At 39.7% G+C, this 20239-nt stretch overlaps 1 protein-coding gene across 1 annotated transcript; it reads right to left on the reverse strand.

Annotated features, from left to right (window-relative positions):
• Positions 1-313: 313 nt before the first annotated feature.
• Positions 314-2872, reverse strand: LOC131428632 (uncharacterized). Its single transcript, XM_058592678.1, has one exon. It carries the CDS (start codon positions 2870-2872, stop codon positions 314-316), a length of 2559 nt encoding a protein of 852 aa, XP_058448661.1.
• Positions 2873-20239: the final 17367 nt, after the last annotated feature.

Genomic DNA, 20239 nt, shown 5'->3' on the forward strand with positions numbered 1-20239 from the left:
GTTACTTCACTTAGCTCGGGCCTACTTCTACGGCAAACGTAATTTATAAATAGAAAAATGAATTGTATACGATGATAACGGTAATAAATCTCAACGGTGATAAATCAAGTTAACTTATCCAATAAGGTTAACTTCTCCGATCTTCGCACGTGAATATATCTCCGGTTATGGCGTTGGATGTCCTGCTGTCAGTCCACTAGTGACACGATTTCTCCGACACGGTTTCTCCGACACGATTACTCCGACATCACTGCGTACGGCCATCGAGGGGCCTACTCCATACATAATATAACACCCCGACCCGTAGTACCCGTTATTTCTGGGTTTTACCGACCTCCTGAACGTCCAGAAGGGCTACCTTGATCGCTGGTCTCTGCAGTACTCCCGAATTGGTTTGAACGTCGACTTTGCGTACCTGTCCGTCCACAGCTGTATACGTCTTGACGATGCGGCCTCGTAGCCACCCGTTTCTCACAGATTCGTCGACCACAATAACTAAATCGCCTTCTTCTAGTGGACGCAACTCTGAGAACCATTTGGTCCGCCGAGCGATTGTCGGAAGATACGCCTGGATCCACCTTTTCCAGAACTGGTTCAGAAGATGCTGCATAAGTTTCCAGTTTGTTCTCAGCGAAATTGGTTCATCTATTGGGATTCTGTTGAGGTTGTTGGATCCACTCGAGCTCATGAGGAGAAAACTGTTCGGTGTAACAACATCTTGTTCAGCTCCTTCCAGTGGTACGAATGTTAGAGGATGAGAGTTGATAATCATTTCGACTTCTGCAAGAAGTGTAACCAGCCCTTCGTCGTCTAGTCTTTCGTGATGCGCTAACACTTTGAATGCGTCTTTAACCGAGCGCACCTTTCTTTCCCACACTCCTCCCATGTGCGGGGCAGAAGGTGGATTAAAGTACCATTTCGTATCGGTGTTAGTAAAGGTGGCTGCTATCTCGTGGTTAATTGCCTTAATTTCGTTCGCCAAAATTCGAGCAGCGCCGTGAAAATTCGTGCCGTTGTCGCTGAAGATCTGCTGCGGTGCACCTCTTTTTGCCACGAACCGTCGTATGGCCATTCTACAGGATTCTGTTGATAGCGAATGGACGGCCTCTAAGTGAACAGCGCGTATTGTAAGGCACGTGAAAAGTGCCACCCAGCGTTTGACGTTGCTTCGACCTCGCTTAACGACCAGCGGTCCGAAGTAGTCAAGACCTGTGAATGTAAATGGACGCACGTATGGTTGCACTCGTGCTTGCGGTAATGATGCCATTCTTGGTTCGCCTGGTTTGGCTCGGTACACGCGACACCACATACATTTTTTTATCGCTTTTTTCACTACTGAACGCATCTTTGGTATGTAAAATTTCTGGTGCATCTCATTTATAACTGTTTCTGTATTTGCGTGTGCAAACCGCTGATGGAATCGAAGTATGAGCAAATCTGTCACGTGGTTCTCCCTTGGTAGAATCACTGGATTGCGAAAATCGAAACAATAGTACGCCGCTTTGGGGTCGATTCTACTTTCTGAACGGATAATACCATCTTCATCTAGAAAGGGCGATAGACCTCTCAAAGTGCTTGCTTTTCCCAGACGCTGACGCTGAGCTATGAGTCGCTCTGAGTTTGCTTTCAATAATGAGATTTCATTTGCGTAAGGACCGGCCTGTACCATTCGCCACAGACTCTTTTCCGCCGAAACGTAGTCTTCATGATTCAGATACACGGTACGGGACTTTGTTAGAACCCTGTTTTTGTAACAGCACTGATTGCGAAAATGTTGGAGGTACGACAGCCGTTTTATTAGATCATCGAAGCGGGAACACTTCGCGAAATCAAACGGTGTTTGATGCGGAATTTCTCGATGAATAAGGGCGGTCCGCAGTTCTTCAGTAGGATCTTTCAATGAGGGCTCAGCTGATGGCCAAAGGTGCTCGGGCGAGTACAAGAACTCGGGGCCGCGATACCAGCAGCTCAGTGGATCGAAGCTTGGACCACTATTCCACTTTGTAGCTTCGTCGGCGATATTCATCCTTGTCGGTACCCAGTGCCAATCGTCAACATTCGTTTCGGTGAGAATTTCGGCAACCCGAAATGCCACGTAAGGGCGATATTTACGAGGGTCTGCTCCTAGCCACGAGAGGACGGTTGAGGAGTCTGACCAGATGAATCGTCTCTTAATGGATAGGGAATGATTTTCTACTATACTCCTCATCAATCTAACGCCGAGCACGGCAGCGCTCAATTCGTTTTTAGGAATAGTCTGCGGTCGGAGCGGAGTTACTTTCGCTTTCGATGCTACCAGGGAACATCTTGGTGTTCGATCCTCAACGATACGAAAGTACGCTACACTGCAGTATGCCATCTCGCTCGCGTCCACGAAAATGTGTAGTTCAAGCGAGTCGTAGCTTCCGGGTGAGTAGTTGTTGAAGTAGCATCTTGATATTCTCACTTGTCGCAACTCGGGAACCAATGTAATCCATCGTCTCCAACTATATAAATCCTTTTTTGTAATGGGATCATCCCATTCAATTCCAGATCTCCACACATCTTGGATGAGTATCTTTCCGTGTATCGTGTAGTTAGATATAAACCCCAGCGGATCGAACGGGCTCATTACGATTTGTAGAACTTGACGTTTTGTAGGAGTAATATCGCCCGTCAGTAAAGGCTGAAGATCCTTGCGAAACTGTGTCGTGAAACTGAAAACATCATCACTTGGAATCCACGCAATTCCTAACACGCGCTCAGCGTTTGTTGTTTTATCTGCGGTGAAACTTTTAACTGCCTCGTTGCACCTTCCCCCGACCCGTGTGAGGATCGCATCGGAGTTCGACTGCCAGTTTCGTATTTCGAAACCGGCTTGGCTGTGTATCATTTGTACTTCAGTAGCTATCTTAATTATTTCGTCGATAGTATCTCTGCTATCTAAGTAGTCATCGACATACGTGTTATTAACGATTGCTGGAACTGCTAATGGGAATATGGACTCGAATTCCTTCGCATTTAGATTTTTAACATAATGCGCGGAGCATGGGGAGCATTTCGCTCCGAAGGTTGCTACATCCATGATGTATACATCTGGAGCTGATGAAACATCTGCCTTATATCGCCAGTTATCGCGTATTGTTTTTGACGGAAATTACACAGAACTTTTAAAAGTGGGGTCAGCAGGTCTGGTCCTTTTAACAGATTGGAGTTCAAGGATATTCCCTCAACACAAGCAGCCGCATCCCATACGACGCGGATTTTGTTCGGTTTTCTTCGATTGCAAACCACTCCGAGTGGTAGGTACCATACTCTGCGAGAATCACATTCCTGTAGCTCCTTCGCTGACGCTTTATGAGCGTAACCTAGCCTTTGGTATTCCATGATCTGTTCGTGAACCGCCTGCTTCAGTTCCAAATTTGTTTCGAGTCTACGCTCGAGACATTTCAGCCGGCGATTTGCCATCGGATAGCTGTTGGGGAAGTTGATATTATCCGTTTTCCATATTAGTCCCGTCTCAAATCTGCCGGACTCCGTTCGTCTTGTTGTGTCACGAAGTATCTTCCAAGCACGTGTATCTCCCTCCGATTCACGTGGTGTACAATTATTAATACCTAAGTTCTCGACCAGGAAGTAATCTTTCACCATTTCGTTCAACTGTCGTTCTTCAGTACAGGAGCAGTTATGAACCAAAACGTGTTGGGGTTCACTGGTTCCGCTTACGCCTCCAAAGATAGTCCATCCCAGGCGAGTTTTTATAGCTACTGGCTCTTTGTCTCGTCTGTATCGGTGATTGAGCGGCAGCTTTAATCGCGCGTTGTCCACTCCAATTAGAATACCTGGACTAGCCCCGGTATAGCTTTGAACGGGAAGCCCCTGTAGATACGGGAATTGCTTCACTAACTCCGGATAGTGCAGACTTTGCCTAGGTAGGTCGAGGCTATCCACGGTGCGTACGTTTCGAAGAGCATATTCCTCATTAGCATTGAAACCTGAGATGTTTAGATGGACTTTTTTTGAAGATGATTCCTTTCTAGAAAAGGTTACCAGTCCATTGAAGACAGAGCGTGCTTTCGGTCCCATGGAGGTCAAGTTTATCTGCGAGGTCCTTGTCCAGTAACGTCAAATCAGAACCATCGTCTAAAAACGCGAACGTTTCCACTGACTTTCCGTTATTGCGTAGTATGACTGGTAATATTTTGAATAAAGATGATGTACGATGGTTGTGAGTGTATATGATAGCTGGAGAACTGGTTTGAGAATTTATGGTTGGTAGTTCGATCGTATGCAGTAGTTTATGATGCGCTTCTTGACAGCCATTTACACTACAGGGCTGTTTCGTTCTGCATGGCCATCTCCCATGCCCGGTAAGGCATCGTTTACATAGTCCGTTCTGTTCCACGAACTTGATGCGATCTGAGACAGAGTACTTTAGGAATGTGCCACAGTTCCTGATCTTGTGTTCAGTTCTCTGGCATACGTTACATGATTTTAACTTTACGTTCGACGAGCGTGATATAATTTCATTGCTTAATTGTGTGTCGGAATCGTCTTTCGTCGAGTGCGCATTCAGGAAACCGTCCTTTTCTCTTTTCGATCCGCGGCGTGTTATGCTGTCTGGTAAATTGGAAGCACATTCAAGCGGAGAGCTCACTTGGCAGGCTGCTGTTTTAATAGACGATACATAGTTACTAAAGGCTTTCAACGTGCTCTCAGATATCCGTTGACTGTACAATCCCCAGTCCAGTCGCAAACTCGGTGGCAATTTGCCCACGAGTTCAGACAGCAACATCGGGTTCGAAAGGTGGGAATGTAAGTTGGCAGCTTCGATATAAGTTACTGGATTCCTTACTTCTCTGCCGAATATGACTAACTTCTCTAGTTTGTTCACGTTAGGAGGGGGAGCGTTCCGTATTTTCGAAAGCAGACAGTGAACTAATTGTTCCGGTCGACCACACTCATCTCTAAGTGTACTTAATATTTCCGGAATAGCCGATGGAAGAGTGAGAAGGCTTTGAACCTTCTCTCTGGCGCTTCCAACCAAACTTTTTTGCAACCTGGCCAGATTTTCGTCCGGTTGTATTCCACACATGACCGTGGTTGATTCGAATGCGCTCAGAAACATAGGCCACTCCAACGGATCTCCCGCGAATTTAGGTAGATCCCTGCAGACAACGTGACGAGCTGCAAGTTGATGTGGACTAATAACTCCACCTGCAGGCCAAAGGTATTGCGATGGCTGGGGGTGTGATGTTGATTGTTGGGATGGCATGAAATGATCAAAGCCGTTAACCAGGGGGTTCGAATGCACTGTCATATGATTCATTCCTCTTGCCGGATGCGCGGTTTGTGTCGTTGGAACGTTAACAGTACACTGCGCTGTACGGTCATAATCATTCCCTGCCGTCGAAGGTGGATTCATATTATGTATATTAGAGCTTACCAGATGTTGACGATCGTAAGGCTGATATAAACCAATTCTATCGGGATACCATTTGGCATCAGACTTGCGTAAATTCATTTCCATCGGCCGCTGGGTCTCTGACTGGCCCATCGAGGGGTGTGTTCTTGATTGTTCCGCGATACAGGAGATAGGTACAGACCCTAATGCGAACTCATTTACATTATTAGCTAGGTAATATCGATAGTTGTACGTTTCGGGATCTACAAGAATTGATGCTCTTATTCCATTAGGTAAATTTGTCGCTGAAGGCATAAGCTTCGTTAAACCGGTCGGCGGATTCAAGAGGTACTTCTGTTGGTTAGGGATTGTCATTTGATGTGTAGGCATGGTAGCCGTTGTATAAACCGATTGTGTCAGAGGCGGTAAGTTTACTAACGAGAGCTGTGATTCGGACGAGCATATCGATGAAGCGACACTTATGTGTGCTGCTGCTGAGGTAACGGGAGTTGAAGTACAGGAGACAAGTAGATTAGTTCCCTCACTCACTGTGTTTTGCTCTTCTACCCAGCTACTTATATCGAAACGGCAGACACTGCCACAGTTCTCTACACTATCTTCGTCACTTTCTGCGTCTTCTTTCAGCTGATGTTTTTGTGCCAGATACTCCCTTTCCTTCTGGACCCGCAGATCCAGAATTTTATCTTCTAAAGCCTTTTTTTCTTCCAAGTGTTTCAGGCGAAGTCTAGTGGTTTTCGCTGTTCTACCTGATACAATGGAACCGCAAAGAGGTGAGCAGTTATTGCATTTCCATGATCGATCAGCAACTGAGTCTGCCACACCTGCACAACTAAAGTGCCACCAAGTGCTGCACTTGTCGCAGGCCACCATGTTTTCTTCCTGATCTGGCCGCTCACAGCCTTTACAGTTGAAGGTTACGGAGGGTTGCGTCGTCATCTGATTAGTAGATGTTGAATCTTCGGCTCCTAAGTCGCTCATCACTCGTAATTTTCGAGATTGTTAGAAATTTCGCAGTTTTGTTTAAATGGCAAGAACTCGAACTAAAATTTATTGGAATGTTATTTCGGGATTTCACATAATTTTAGCTTACTTACAATTAGTATCTAACCGAGTGCTCGTTGGCTACTGAGTTCTCAACTTGGCAATTTGTACGGTTACTGGTATTCCTATCGAGCTATAGTTAAGGTTACCTGTATAAGTTAAGTTCACTGCTAATGACAATTCTCTTCTTACCTGGTAAAGTTACTTCACTTAGCTCGGGCCTACTTCTACGGCAAACGTAAATTATAAATAGAAAAATGAATTGTATACGATGATAACGGTAATAAATCTCAACGGTGATAAATCAAGTTAACTTATCCAATAAGGTTAACTTCTCCGATCTTCGCACGTGAATATATCTCCGGTTATGACGTTGGATGTCCTGCTGTCAGTCCACTAGTGACACGATTTCTCCGACACGGTTTCTCCGACACGATTACTCCGACATCACTGCGTACGGCCATCGAGGGTCCTACTCCATACATAATATAACGATATCAATCAACCGGAAGTCGCCATCTTGGATTTAAGAACCACCTCAAATATCGTTTTCCGATATCTACTCATTAACCACGTTCCGAAAATATCCATATTGTAAGGGTTTTCGAGGAATATCAACAAACCGGAAGTCGCCATCTTGAATTTCAAAACTACCTCAAACATCGTTTTCTGACATCTACTCATAAATTCCGTTCCGAAAATACCCATATTGCAAGGGTTTTCAAGGAATATCGATAAACCGGAAGTCGACATCTTGGATTTCAAAACCACTTCAAACATCATTTTCCGACATTTACTTATTAATTCCGTTCCGAAAATACCCATATTGCAAGGGTTTTCAAGGAATATCGATAAACCGGAAGTCGACATTTTGGATTTAAGAATCACCACAAACATCATTTTCCGACATCTACTAATTAACCCCGTTCCGAAAATATCCATATTGTATGGGTTTTCAAGGAATATCAACAAACCGGAAGTCGCCATCTTGGATTTCAGAACCACTTCAAACATCATTTTCCGACATCTACTCATCAATTCCGTTCCGAAAATACCCATTTCGCAAGGGTTTTCAAGGAATATCAATCAACCGGATGTAGCCATCTTGGATTTCCAAAATACCTCAAACATCATTTTCCGGAATCTACTCTTTAAACCCGTTCCAAAAATACCCATATTGTAATAGTTTCCATGGAAATCGCTTTCGATGAATGACAAAACCTCTTTTTACGAAGTAGGTTCGTAAAAAAAGTTTACGTTATTTGGGATTTGGTTCGTAAAAAAAGATTACGTTATTTGGGATTTGGTTCGTAGAAAGAGGTACGTAAAAAAAGGTAACGTATAAAAAGTGTTCGTAAACGGAGGTTTGGGTGTACCGGCTTTGCAAGTGCATAAAAATGACCAAGTAACTCTCTGCCGGTGCGAATTTTTATTGTATGCGGCTCGGCACTTGGAGAGAAATACTGCAAACAAGTGGAAAATATGCCAAATCCATCATTGTGGACCTCATCTATTCCAACTATCAGAAGGTGCCCAGCCTTGAATACTCTTTCACCTTCGACTATCAAGCGGCTTCCTCCAGCAGCGTAGCTGAAAACATCCGACAAGTTCACACGTACACTACACGTATCACTTTTTGACGGCTCCTAATGATGAATCGAAAAATGAATTATTTTTACATTTAAAGGACACACTTATACGAAAAAATTACACCACGAGTAGAAAACATGTGATTTTAAAACAATCTCAATAATTTTGAAACATAGTGATAGATTTTCATTCATAAATGCTGTTCTGAAATTTTGTTTACTTTTCCTCAGATTTCGATCACTGTTTTTAAAACGGGAAAATAGGCATTGCCCATATCGATTATTTTATATTGTTTAACATAATTAGTATCTTCAAATATTTTAAGAAACACCAGGACTAACCATTTCAAACAGCAAAGCGAAAATCGATAAAAACGGTACGTTTGAAATTTAGCACTTTTTTGCTTCTGCTTGTTTACTTCCACTTCACACACATAAGCTGTCAAACTCAACTTCGTAGTCGCGAATTGCCAACTACAGTTACTACCAGTTATTTCTGGTTACCTTACACTGTTGAAAATTCGATCACTAATTGCTGGTTGCTGATCATATTTCTGATGGCATGTTTTGAAAAGGTACCCCATAGTAAACTGAGACTTATTTACGTTAAAAAAAATCCCCGCTGGTCCCATAGTGATGGTTTCGCTTCAGCAAAACTCATTTTCACCAGTCTGAACTCTATCGAATGAACAAACACATTACAACAAAGTGCATTCTCTAACCAGCATCATAACAGAGATAATTTCAAGTCCAAACAATGGAGTATGACGGGATTGAACTGTTGTGCGCTGTAAACGATGGTACGACGCACTAATGTCCCATGCATGTGGTTCATCTTCCGCTCGAAATGTTGAAATGTTCAATGCGCCGAACCAAATTATGATGACGACGTCGACGATGGCGACGACGACGACGACGACGTCGACAACGATGATAATGATGATGATGAAGATGATGATGATGATGATGATGTTAATCGACGCCACAGTTGGCGAAAACAAAAGATAATGTCACCTCATCACTCGACGCATCACGACGTACGCTACGCTGCGACTGTCCCGCTGCGGAGCCAACAGAATGCGATATGCACTTCCAAACACTGGCGAAGATAAGCCACTTCGTACAGCTTGTCTAAATGGGCATCCTAGTGTAGAGTCAACCCCTTCCAGGTGACACCGCTGACGCCACCGGGGAATGTGCCGCAAAGTTTTCACCGCTTGATGGCAGTTTGGCGAAAGTGCGAAGATTGCTTACATGTTTTTCACCGGCTAGCTGGGTTTGTTAGGGGGGGGGGGGGGGGGGGGGAAAAAAAAAGTTCCAGGTAAAAAAGTGAAAGTTCCAGGTAGGTATTATCACCGTGTAGCTTGGGATTACCGTAAAGTGCTTACTGGAAACTAAAACTTTTCCGAAATTTACGTTATCGATGCGGATGAACGATGTACCTTTTCTTACAAACTAACACCGCGCTCAGTGTCCGAATCGTGACAGAGAAAACAGGAAATAATGGAAAGTCGCAAGCATACCAATCCGAAGCATATGGTCTAAAGATTTCACAAATTGGTTTTAATGTTGTTCAAGGTAGTTCGGTGCATGAGTCTCGAAGACGATAGCTAAACAAATAAATTCATCAAACACCCCGCCCACTACTCCCCTCGGTTTGCAACCGATCCTCGTTCACCGTTATTTACATTCAGGTATAACATTTAATTAATCTGTCTCTCACAAGCACTCGCGCTTCGGTGCCACCGTTCTGAATCCCGCACCAGCACCGCAGGCTCCAGTTACGCAAGCCAATGACGTCCACTTAATTACTTACATGTCAATTATCAGCAAATCATTTTCCCGGTTTGCAATGCAGCAGGCTCAGTTAGATGCCCATTGCGACAGACAGGTTCATAAACACTAACGGCATCGATCTGGAAAATACACCCGTTGAAATGCGTCAATTTCAATTTCACACCATGAACCGACGTGACACGACACGGCTGGAGGACCAGGGCTCCTGGCAGCCGAGCGGGGAAATGTATGACCTGTTCTCCTGTATCTGCCGGTGTTCAAATTTGATTCCGAATGGTTCCACGATTCGAAAGGACATCGTCGTTCGGATTGTTTCGAACCGAACATCGACATCCCCGGTGCAGGCAGCATTTCGCGTTCGGTAATTGTTATTTTACATATCACCAATGACGCGTGATGAATAAATGAATAGTGCCCGGCTCGGTTGCACATCTTGTCCTGTCCACCGGGGGTCTCTTTCCCACGGTCACGCTAGTCCGGGATCTGGAAATCGGCCGCTGGACGGTAATGCAGATTTATGGGAAAGCAATGATGCGCGAGACATGCACCATGTACTTACCTATTTGTATTGATTAGGAGTGACAAATGGATTTCTCAAGTTCCGTTAATTGGATATAAACAAACTCACTGCCGATAGTGAGCTCGGTTGGATGGAAAATTTACACCATTTTGAGCCGTTGATTGAATCGTCGATTCATCTTGCTTCTAGATTCGATTACGTCTGTTGATTAGGTTATTTTCCTCTAATGCAAATCGTTGGGTAATTTTGAATGTGATAACTAATTCAAATTTATTTATAATTCAGTCGTTCCGTAACGTTACATGAGTTTATTGATGTGAATACTTCTTACTTTACTATGGGACACTTTTACAAAATGTACCCGCTGGGAAGTGATAAGTTTTAAATAGCCACAAATAATTCAAAATTGCTATAATGTTTGGTATAAACAAGCATCAGAAAAGTAAATTCATGACGCCTGTGTTTCGCTTTTTCTGTTATAATTTTGAGCAACTACAACTCAGTTATAGGTATATTGGTATATTTATATAATTTAACTACCAATCGATTGGAAAACATTCAACTTGAACATAAATTTCAACATCGCTTTAGAAACTTTTTTTTTATTTAAAAAACTTTTATTTCAGCTCAATCGCTCTTCGACTTAACGTGATCGTATAACAAAAAAAAAGATTTTTTTTAATGCTGGATCTAGTTGTTATCTTCTTTTTTGGCTGAGAGGCGTTTCCATTGCTATCCAACGAATGAGAGGGAAGCAGTGGTTCGCTATTCACGCTCCCGTCCATTGGTTCGGTGTCACTGTTGTTAGAGGAACGATCGTTATTGCTTATATTTGTATGGAACGACTGGTTTAGTTGAAGAGCAAGCTTCATGGTGGTTGTCTCCGATGTACTTAGTTTTTTTAGGGTTGGTGTGGAGGGAGCACTGGGGTTCTTTGATGCAGACAGTTTTTCACATGGCTTTCCATAGTGAACAGCTTTTTGGCAATATTGACATGTGGTCAAGTGATTTGCAAGGGATGTTTGTATCCTGACCAAAAATCACATAAGAAGGTATAGCCATTTTCAAGCGCATGCGTAACAAACGTACACCATTTAGAATACCAGGGAAAAAGCTCTTCCACTTTTCTTTTTCGATGGAGATAATCTCTCCGTACTGGGACATAGTTTTGCGAATGTAAGGATCGATGACGCTTGAGGGTAGATCATGCACACGCACTTCTATAGTACTATCTTCCATATATACTGGTATGTTGTATTTGATATTTTCATGCTCCATATAGTGCATATAATTATTGTTTTAGCGAATTGAATTGCATCCAACTCTTTATAAAACTGGATGTAAACAACATTATTTGTCTTATCACATTGAAGTAAATGCACACGTTTAATGTCAAGATGCATTTGCTCTCTAAGCAAACCTTCAAGTTCTTGTATCGAAGGTCGAATTTTGCACTGCCTGAAGACAACAATAATTGTATTCTTTCGTAGCAGCGGTAGCTTTTGTTCGTTTGGTTCACTCATTTCGAGGTCGTTCTATTGTCCACTACACAATACTGTACTTGGTTTCTTCCGTCCCCAACGTAAGCAGTTTAGTTTTATCGACTGACTTGGATGAGATGTGAAAACGAACTGCTTTAGAATACATGAACTAAAAGTCAACAATCAACCATGCGTTTTTATTTAATATCTATCAGAAGGAACGCAAAGATGCTTAGCTTTAGTTGCTATGCAGCATGCGTTTCCTTCTATTAGAACTATAATGGAGACGCGTGGTTAATGTTTTTAATTTTTTTCCACATTTAAGAAAAAAATGAAACTTAAGGACTTCAACTTAAAAAATCCAGAGCGGTAAAAAAAATCGGGAGTGTGAAAGAATACGTTTCAAATTTTCTAAGTACATTTTAACGCAAGAAATTAATCTCAAAAAAAAATAACAAAATGATGAACCTTTCCAATAGTGTTCAAAGCACTCCTGCCTTTCTTAAATTTTGTCGGTACAGCGATTGCTTTGGAAATCATTTAAATGTGAATTTCCCTAGCTCCGTCAGTTTGGAGGTTTGAGGGATGAATTTTTGGGAAAACTATATCCAGTCTAAGCTTTTCCAAATAAGACTATAGCCTTCATTGAAGTATATTCTTCATCGAATGGATTTTTCAAAATTTCTCTGTGAAACTATGTTTAGTATCCCCCTTTTATTTTACAGGGTCCACCATCTAACTATTTTTTTTTTTTGAGCTAGCGGTTATTTCGACATTGGTAACCTTAATGTCACTTCTGATTTGACAGAAACTTAGTTTTATCCTTCCGCTGAACGAAAATGGTTGTGTATACGCTTGAGGAACGCGCCAACTGGGCTTGCGATCAGCTTGAAGAAGACGCCGATTTTTGCAAAAAATCGTCTTCTCGGATAAGGAACATTTTCATCTCGGCGGGTATGTTAATAAGCAAAATTGTCGCATCCGGGGAACGGAAAACCCGCACGTTATCATGGAGAAGCCGATGCATCCTCAGAGAGTGACGGTTTGGTGCGAATTTTGGTGTGGCGGCATCATTGGGCCATTTTTCTTCGAAAATGAGGCAGGAGCCGCCGCCACGGTCAATGGCAAGCGCTACCGCGCCATGATTAGCGATTGGCTCTTCCCATTACTTGAAAAGGAAGACTTGGACGCCATTTGGTTCCAACAAGACGGCGCTCCGTGCCACAGAGCCAACGCTACGATCGATCTTCTGCGCACAGTCTTCGAAGATCGAATTATCAGTCGAAATTCGGATGTCGTTTGGCCGCCTCGGACCTGTGATTTGACGCCGTTAGACTATTATCTTTGGGGGGCTGTTAAAGATATGTGTTATGTGGACAAGCCAGAGACAATTCAAGCCTTGAAGGATAACATTCGTACAGCCATAGCTGAAATAAAGCTGCATACAATCGAAAATGTACTAAAAAACTGGACCGACCGTATGGCGTACTGCATAGCCAGCCGAGGTAGCCATTTGAATGAAATTATATTCCACAATTATCCGGAAGGATTGTACTTTAATATGAAAAAATAAATTTTGAAATCGGATGAACCGTTTGTGTTTTATTGCATGTTAAAAAAAGTTATATGGCGGACTCTGTATTGTTTATTACAAAAATCCTGCAATTATCAATGAATTTTGTTACGGTAACTTATCTGTGACTAGTTTGCCACAAAACATTTGAGCGATTGTTACTACATGGAATGAGAAGTTCCGGGCATAACAAAGAAAAAGTCGATTTTTACCTTGAAAACGTTTTTATTCTTCAGTATAATCTCCATCTAGAGCGATACACTTGACCCATCGGTCCTCAAACTTGTTGATGTCCTTCGAAAACGAAAAATTCAGTCAGTCGTTTCTGCAATGGCCTCAGCATTTGACGAAAATTTCTTTCCCTTGAGGAACCTTTTCAGGTGTTGAAATAGATAATAGTCTGGAGAATACGCTGGATGGTTAACCAATCCGTGCCGCTTTTATGCACGGACACGAAACTCGTCTTTTCCCATAGCTTAATGAAAACTAGAACTCGTTTGACACGATCAGCTGTTTTTCAAATACTAGTGGATATATTGTCATGAAATTTGGTATTGAAGCATCCAGAGGTTCTTAACAAAAATGGTCGTCAAATGGTGAGATAACTAAGTCCTCACAAGTCCCTATCTCATGCCTCCCCGAGCATCTATGATGACATTTGGTCAATAGAACGGCGTCGACTGGGTGCTATCGCCTTCTGCGTTAGTAGCAGAATGAGAGGGTGCGAAATGGCTTGTAGGTTGAAGCCCATCCTAAAGTGCAGTGTTTATCATAGTATATTACAACATATAATTGTGTTGTTTATTACATCATGTATTATTATTATTATTTTTATTATTATTATTATTAGAAGAGCGTAACTTACACTGCGACATTACCTGTTATATTGTATCATAGCATATTATTTCATATATTATCGTCTTACACTATTTTATGTTATTATATAATATGTTGTATGGTATTATACTGCATTGCATTATATCATATTATATTGTATTATATTATATTATATTTTATTATATTATGTTATATTATATTTCTATTATATTATGTTATATTGTATCGCATTATGTTGTATTATATTATATTATATTGTAGGGTTTATTATGAGTAATACTACGTACCTCTGCGCAAAATATAAATTTGTTTTCCTTATAAGTTATCATTTTTAAAGTAACTTTCAACTAAATATCAAGGTCGTCACAAGGTGAGCTTGGTCCTCACTGGATCCTGTTTCATGCCTACACGTGTGTCTGTGGTGACAAATGGTCGATGGAATGCGTTGATGGCAGAATGAGAGGATGAGAAATGACATATAAATTCAAGTAATATAATATCATAGCATATCGCAACATATCATTTTATTTATTCTATTATTTATTATATAATTCATTGTACTATATTATATTGTTTTTTATTGTTATTTTCATTATTATATTGATTGTTATTATTATTAATTTGTCATCAATAATAATAACATATATTATTTTTATAGATGTGGATATTATTATTGTTATTAGAAGAGAAATATTCTACTTCCTGCAGTATTGCGAAGATAGAAGAGCATAACTGACACTCTACATTAACTGTTATTTTATATCATGTTTTATAATATATTATATTATATTGTATGACATTGTATTATATTATTTCGTAATCTATTATATCATTTCATATTATATTATCTTCATTACACTATGTTTCATTGTATTTATCAATATAAAACATTTTGCACGGGGGCGTAAAGGGGAGGGAGCATCAGGGCATCGGACGAATTGATGACTGGACGAGGGATTGTGGATAGCCAGCCCAAGTCACTTGAAGGAAACTTGTTTCCTTCTGAAGGTTTGAAATGAGTCTGACGCGCCCTTCTCAAACAAACCATCAGGCGGGTTCAAGCATGTATAGCGATATTCTTCTTCCATGCACTGGATATTATGGTTGGAAGAGCATCTTTTATTCCCGCGGAATACGAGTAAGTGACTCTACTTACGTATCCGCCCAACCCTTTTTGTTCGCTTTTCGGTAACAGCTATAGTAATTTTTTTTTTTTATATCGTTTATTTATACCCGGCTTTAACCTAATTTTGGTCGTTCGCCGGGAGCTATAGTAAGAAGGTGAATGGATGAGTCATATCGGGGCTACTGTAAGTCTATCCGCATCCACTGGCAAGTCCTTGAACTGATGGTGGCTTCACTTCACATCACATCCAGAGGTTCTTAACAAAAATATACACGGTTCGGTGCTATTCACGTATTTTTTGTGAGAGATCCGGGACTTTTCATTCCATGTAGTACTAACATATAACCACTTACGTGACTCAAAAAGCAAAGGTTTGACAAGTGACAAGCGAGGTATTAGAGATCGGTAGAAAATAAATTGTCGTTACATTGCAATGCCATGCTGAAATATTCCATCTTTCCATAACATGAAAATAATTTTTGTTCAAGTAAACTATTTAAAACTCATCCACCAGCGACACTACCAACATTAGCAGCACAGTATGGCACTGGGAATTACAAACTCGATCCGATTTACTAGTTTCACAACGATTTTGAAGCTGACGAGCGAAATTCAGTTTAAATTACTTTTTTATGCATGCTGAAAGATCTGAAAAACAAACTGTAAAAGTACGCAACATTCTAAACTCTCGAAATCAATCCGTATACATTAATTATTATTAGTTATTATTTTAAATTCTTCTTGAATGAGAATTTTTATATTGTGGCGATTGACATTTAATCCCTATATTATTCTCTTAGTGTGTATGGTAGAGGATACACGGAAAAATAAATCCTTTACTGCTATCATGATTAAATAATCATGAAACCAATCATTTTAACTTCTCATGAAACCATGAGCAATAAGTCTTCTCCCATGAAAATTAAGCATGGTCCGAAAAGGCGTAACTTGAGGAATATATTTCATTTACTTCAATTGTCTACCCGGATATCACTTTGAACCCTCTGCCTCTAGTGATGTGATGAATTGCTTAATAGAGTAATGGTAAGGCAAGAAGCAGACATTGAAAAACAAAAACTACTGAAAATTTTCACTTGATACTGCGGTATATGCATTTCATAATTGTGTTGTTTTGTCCACCGGCTGACAGAGACTTGACAACATAAAGATAATTATCCTAAAATTGACATCATAAGAGACTAAACACGGCTACGGTTTTTATTTGTTAAATATTAACGTTACATTTTGTATGAATATATATATGAGTGTATTCTTACATGTTTAATGTGACTGTTGTTGTTAGAATAATATTCCAAGAGCTAGCGCAGTAATAATCCAACTACGTCAAGTGCGTTATGCTTACATTTCAGCGAAATCAGCCCAAATGAATCATTATCCGAGGACTTTTAACCATGGTGTATTATTATAACATGAAAAAAGACTGTTTCCCCAAACCACGACTGGTTTTGCTCATTTCTAGTATCGGAATTTTGCCAGTGATTAATTCTTATGAATCTTACTATTTTTGTGCAAAGTACTTAAAAAAACGTTCCTTATTCACCTTATTGAAATTTCACGATGTTCTACAATTGGCTAGATATTAAAGTTAGGTACATCGCGAAGAAATAGAAATAAAATATATGCTTTTTGCGCAAGTCGACAAAACCGCAGATTCTAATATATATTTTTCGAGTCAAGTGTGTGCAGTTTTCGTCATTTTTAGAAAAAAAATGAGTTCAAAACTTACAATTCCAAAAATGGTTTTGAAGGATTATCGGTTTGGAATGAACTCAAAACTTACAGATATGAGTAAAACAGTATCATAAAAGCAATACAACCAAAACCAAAATTAATACCTACAGTTTGTATCACAAATATGAAGTGAGAAAAGATAATTGACTTACACTTCATTGTAGTTTAATTAAATTAGTTTGATACAGGGAAAAACGTAAAGCATGTTTATTACAAACGAACCCTGAAATATTTACATATCTATGTTTCGGCATTGATCGTAACATAGATATGTAAATATTTCAGATATTTATCATATCTGAAATATTTACATATCTATGTTACGATCAATGCCGTATTGGAAAATATATAAAAAAAATTTCTGGATTGATCAGCTTAATTAAAATATCAATTGAATCAACATGATCTGAAAATTTGTAAGGATTAAAAAAGATCCGTCATTCAACTAACTGACGCCAGTCTGTCGCATGAAAACGCGTTCACAAAGTCAATCCATAGATCGAAATAACTGTTGGTTTATAAGATATTCAAGCTGTCCGGTTTAACCCCATGTCCAGACTAAATTACCAGGACCCTTACACAAAATTAATGCTGCTTATGTTAGGCCAATTTTTAAATACTGCATCATAGTATGGAACCCATCCAACGCCGTCCAAGAATCGAATCATCGAATCAGTCCAGAAACAATTTCTACTGTTATTTGCTTCGCAAGCTAAACTGGGCTACATTTCCGCGCGTTTTATGCTCATAAACTTATGTTAGGGCGTTTTTCATTGAAAAACACTAGTGGCGTGGATTGCTCTGGTTTTGCAATTTCGAGCAGAAATGGCAATGAAAAAAAAATTACACTTAGTAATACCAATTCAACAAGTCATAGATTGTAAGAATCCGTTTACCAATAACGGAGGTACCAATATTTTCGAGAAAGTGACTTTTCCACCGAAGGCTTTGAAAGAAGCACGATAAAGTTATTCGGAAGCAAGATTAGAATCAATTTTCAATGCAATGGTTCCGGAGTACTTAGAAAGTATGAATAATTTGGGTCGATAAAAGATGAGATAACTATGTGCTCACAAATTCCTATCTCATGTCTCCCCGTGTGTCATTTTGTCGATAGAACGGCGTTGACTGAGTGATATCGTCTTCTGCGTTAGTAGCAAAATGAGATGGTGCGAATTAGTTTATTTATATAGCGGCTCCATGAGAAAGTGATATACGATCTCTCAGAATTTCATAATATTTGGAAAATCATTCTCCATCGAAAAATAGTAGACCGGTATTTTTTTTTATTTTGTCATTGGGGTGATCATTTCCCTTTATGGTGGATCAAAAAACCGATTCTTTTCGCCTCTGAAAAGAGAGGTGTAATATTTGTAATGACATATCTCCGGAACTACTGCACGGACTACTGTCAAACTTGGCACACTTGGTACTTCTTACTCTTCAGAGATGGTCATAAGAATATTTTTAGGGAGAGAGTGTGTAGCAAGTGTCCTCAACAGCGGATTCTAATCTAATCTTGACATACTTTCTACACCATTCATCAGGCAGAAAACTAGTAAGTTCACTAGCAAAATTGGAGTCCAATGTAAAATTTATTCGATGAGAAACTTCACTAATACAGATACTACTTTTACATCAATATAAGATAATTATAAAATAATTCTAAGGGAGAGGGAGTGTAGCAAGTGTCCCAAATATAGGAAGTATAAAGTAAAATTGATCGGATTTTACAAAAAAATGTACTTCTTGACCAGTACTGCATATTTCTAGCAACTAAGTGAGGGTTCTTAACAAAGGAAAGTAACATTGATCTGAATTGATGAAAAAATCGTACAATCAATATGCATTTTTTTTATGTAAATTAAGAAAACTGTCGACTTAAACTGATGGAGAAAAGTTTACGATAACATTTGTATTAATTGAATCGTTATTCTATAGTACGAATGTAGTTATGATGAAGCCTTTTGTTATAAAATAATTATTATCGCAATCTTGAGCGCTGTGCAAATAATGCTGTCATAAAAATTTTTATAACGAGGAGGGAGTAGCAAGGGTTTATGACCATGGATACCTCGGTGTAAAACCAAAACATTTATTTTATTTTATTTTTATTGAAAACATTTTTTTCGATTTTGTTTAACAAAAACATTTTTCACTTGGCAAAGGAATTGTTCCTTAAATTTACAAATGCTTCAGCCGTTGCTTATGACTATAAAAAAGCCATCATTTTAGAAACCTTTCTTTTTACCAAGTTTCGTGGAAATCCTGTCAAAATTGCTGATTATAATAAACTGTAGCTAAATGATATCCTATCATCTTGGAAATCTTGTTTGGTTTCTTTATCTTAAAAAATTTGCAACGAAGTCAATCGTTTTGCTAATAGATATAGCTTGGACGGTTCATTATCATCTCGTCAATATGCGATCTACTTTTAAGGCTTGTCCCGTTTTCAAACGCACTTAAAGAAATGATTTCTTTGCATTCTGGCATCAATTCACGATCATTTTGTCGATCGACTTAAAAGTCTATTACGATTGTTTTCTATGTATGTAACGGTCCATAAATTTATCAATTTATTAATCATTTAGTGCAAAGCATTTAGGGAAACAACGAACTTTTACTAATTAAGCTGAAATTCCCTTTGACTCACACTTTATCGCACATAATAATTTTCGTGTGTGACACGCCTCCGGTTATTGTTATCGAATAAGTCCAAACAACCGAAATAATATTATTTGGAATGTGTAAATCAAGAATCAAAACGAAGCAAACGTTCCAAATTGGCCCCGCACTAACCCTAGCAGCAAAGCAGACTAATTACCAATTCGAGTAGGTATAATTTTATTCCCAATATTTTCATCACAGGCTTCGAACACGCCGGTTTCGAGTATGAACCGGTAAACAAGGACCATCATTAGTTTATTTTATTGCACGGAAAGTGCAGCTTATGACACTTCATTCGAAAGCCAATCGGGTAAATTATTATATTTATAAAACGTGTTAGTGCAAATGCGTCGATTTGCTGGCTATGGTCGTAAAACAAGTGCAATCCCGATTGGATAATTTTGCGTGAATGTACGGCACACGGTTGAGAAAATAGCCATTACAAAAGTGGG

The sequence above is a fragment of the Malaya genurostris genome, chromosome 2 (assembly GCF_030247185.1).
Source record: "Malaya genurostris strain Urasoe2022 chromosome 2, Malgen_1.1, whole genome shotgun sequence".
Lineage (NCBI taxonomy): Eukaryota > Metazoa > Arthropoda > Insecta > Diptera > Culicidae > Malaya > Malaya genurostris.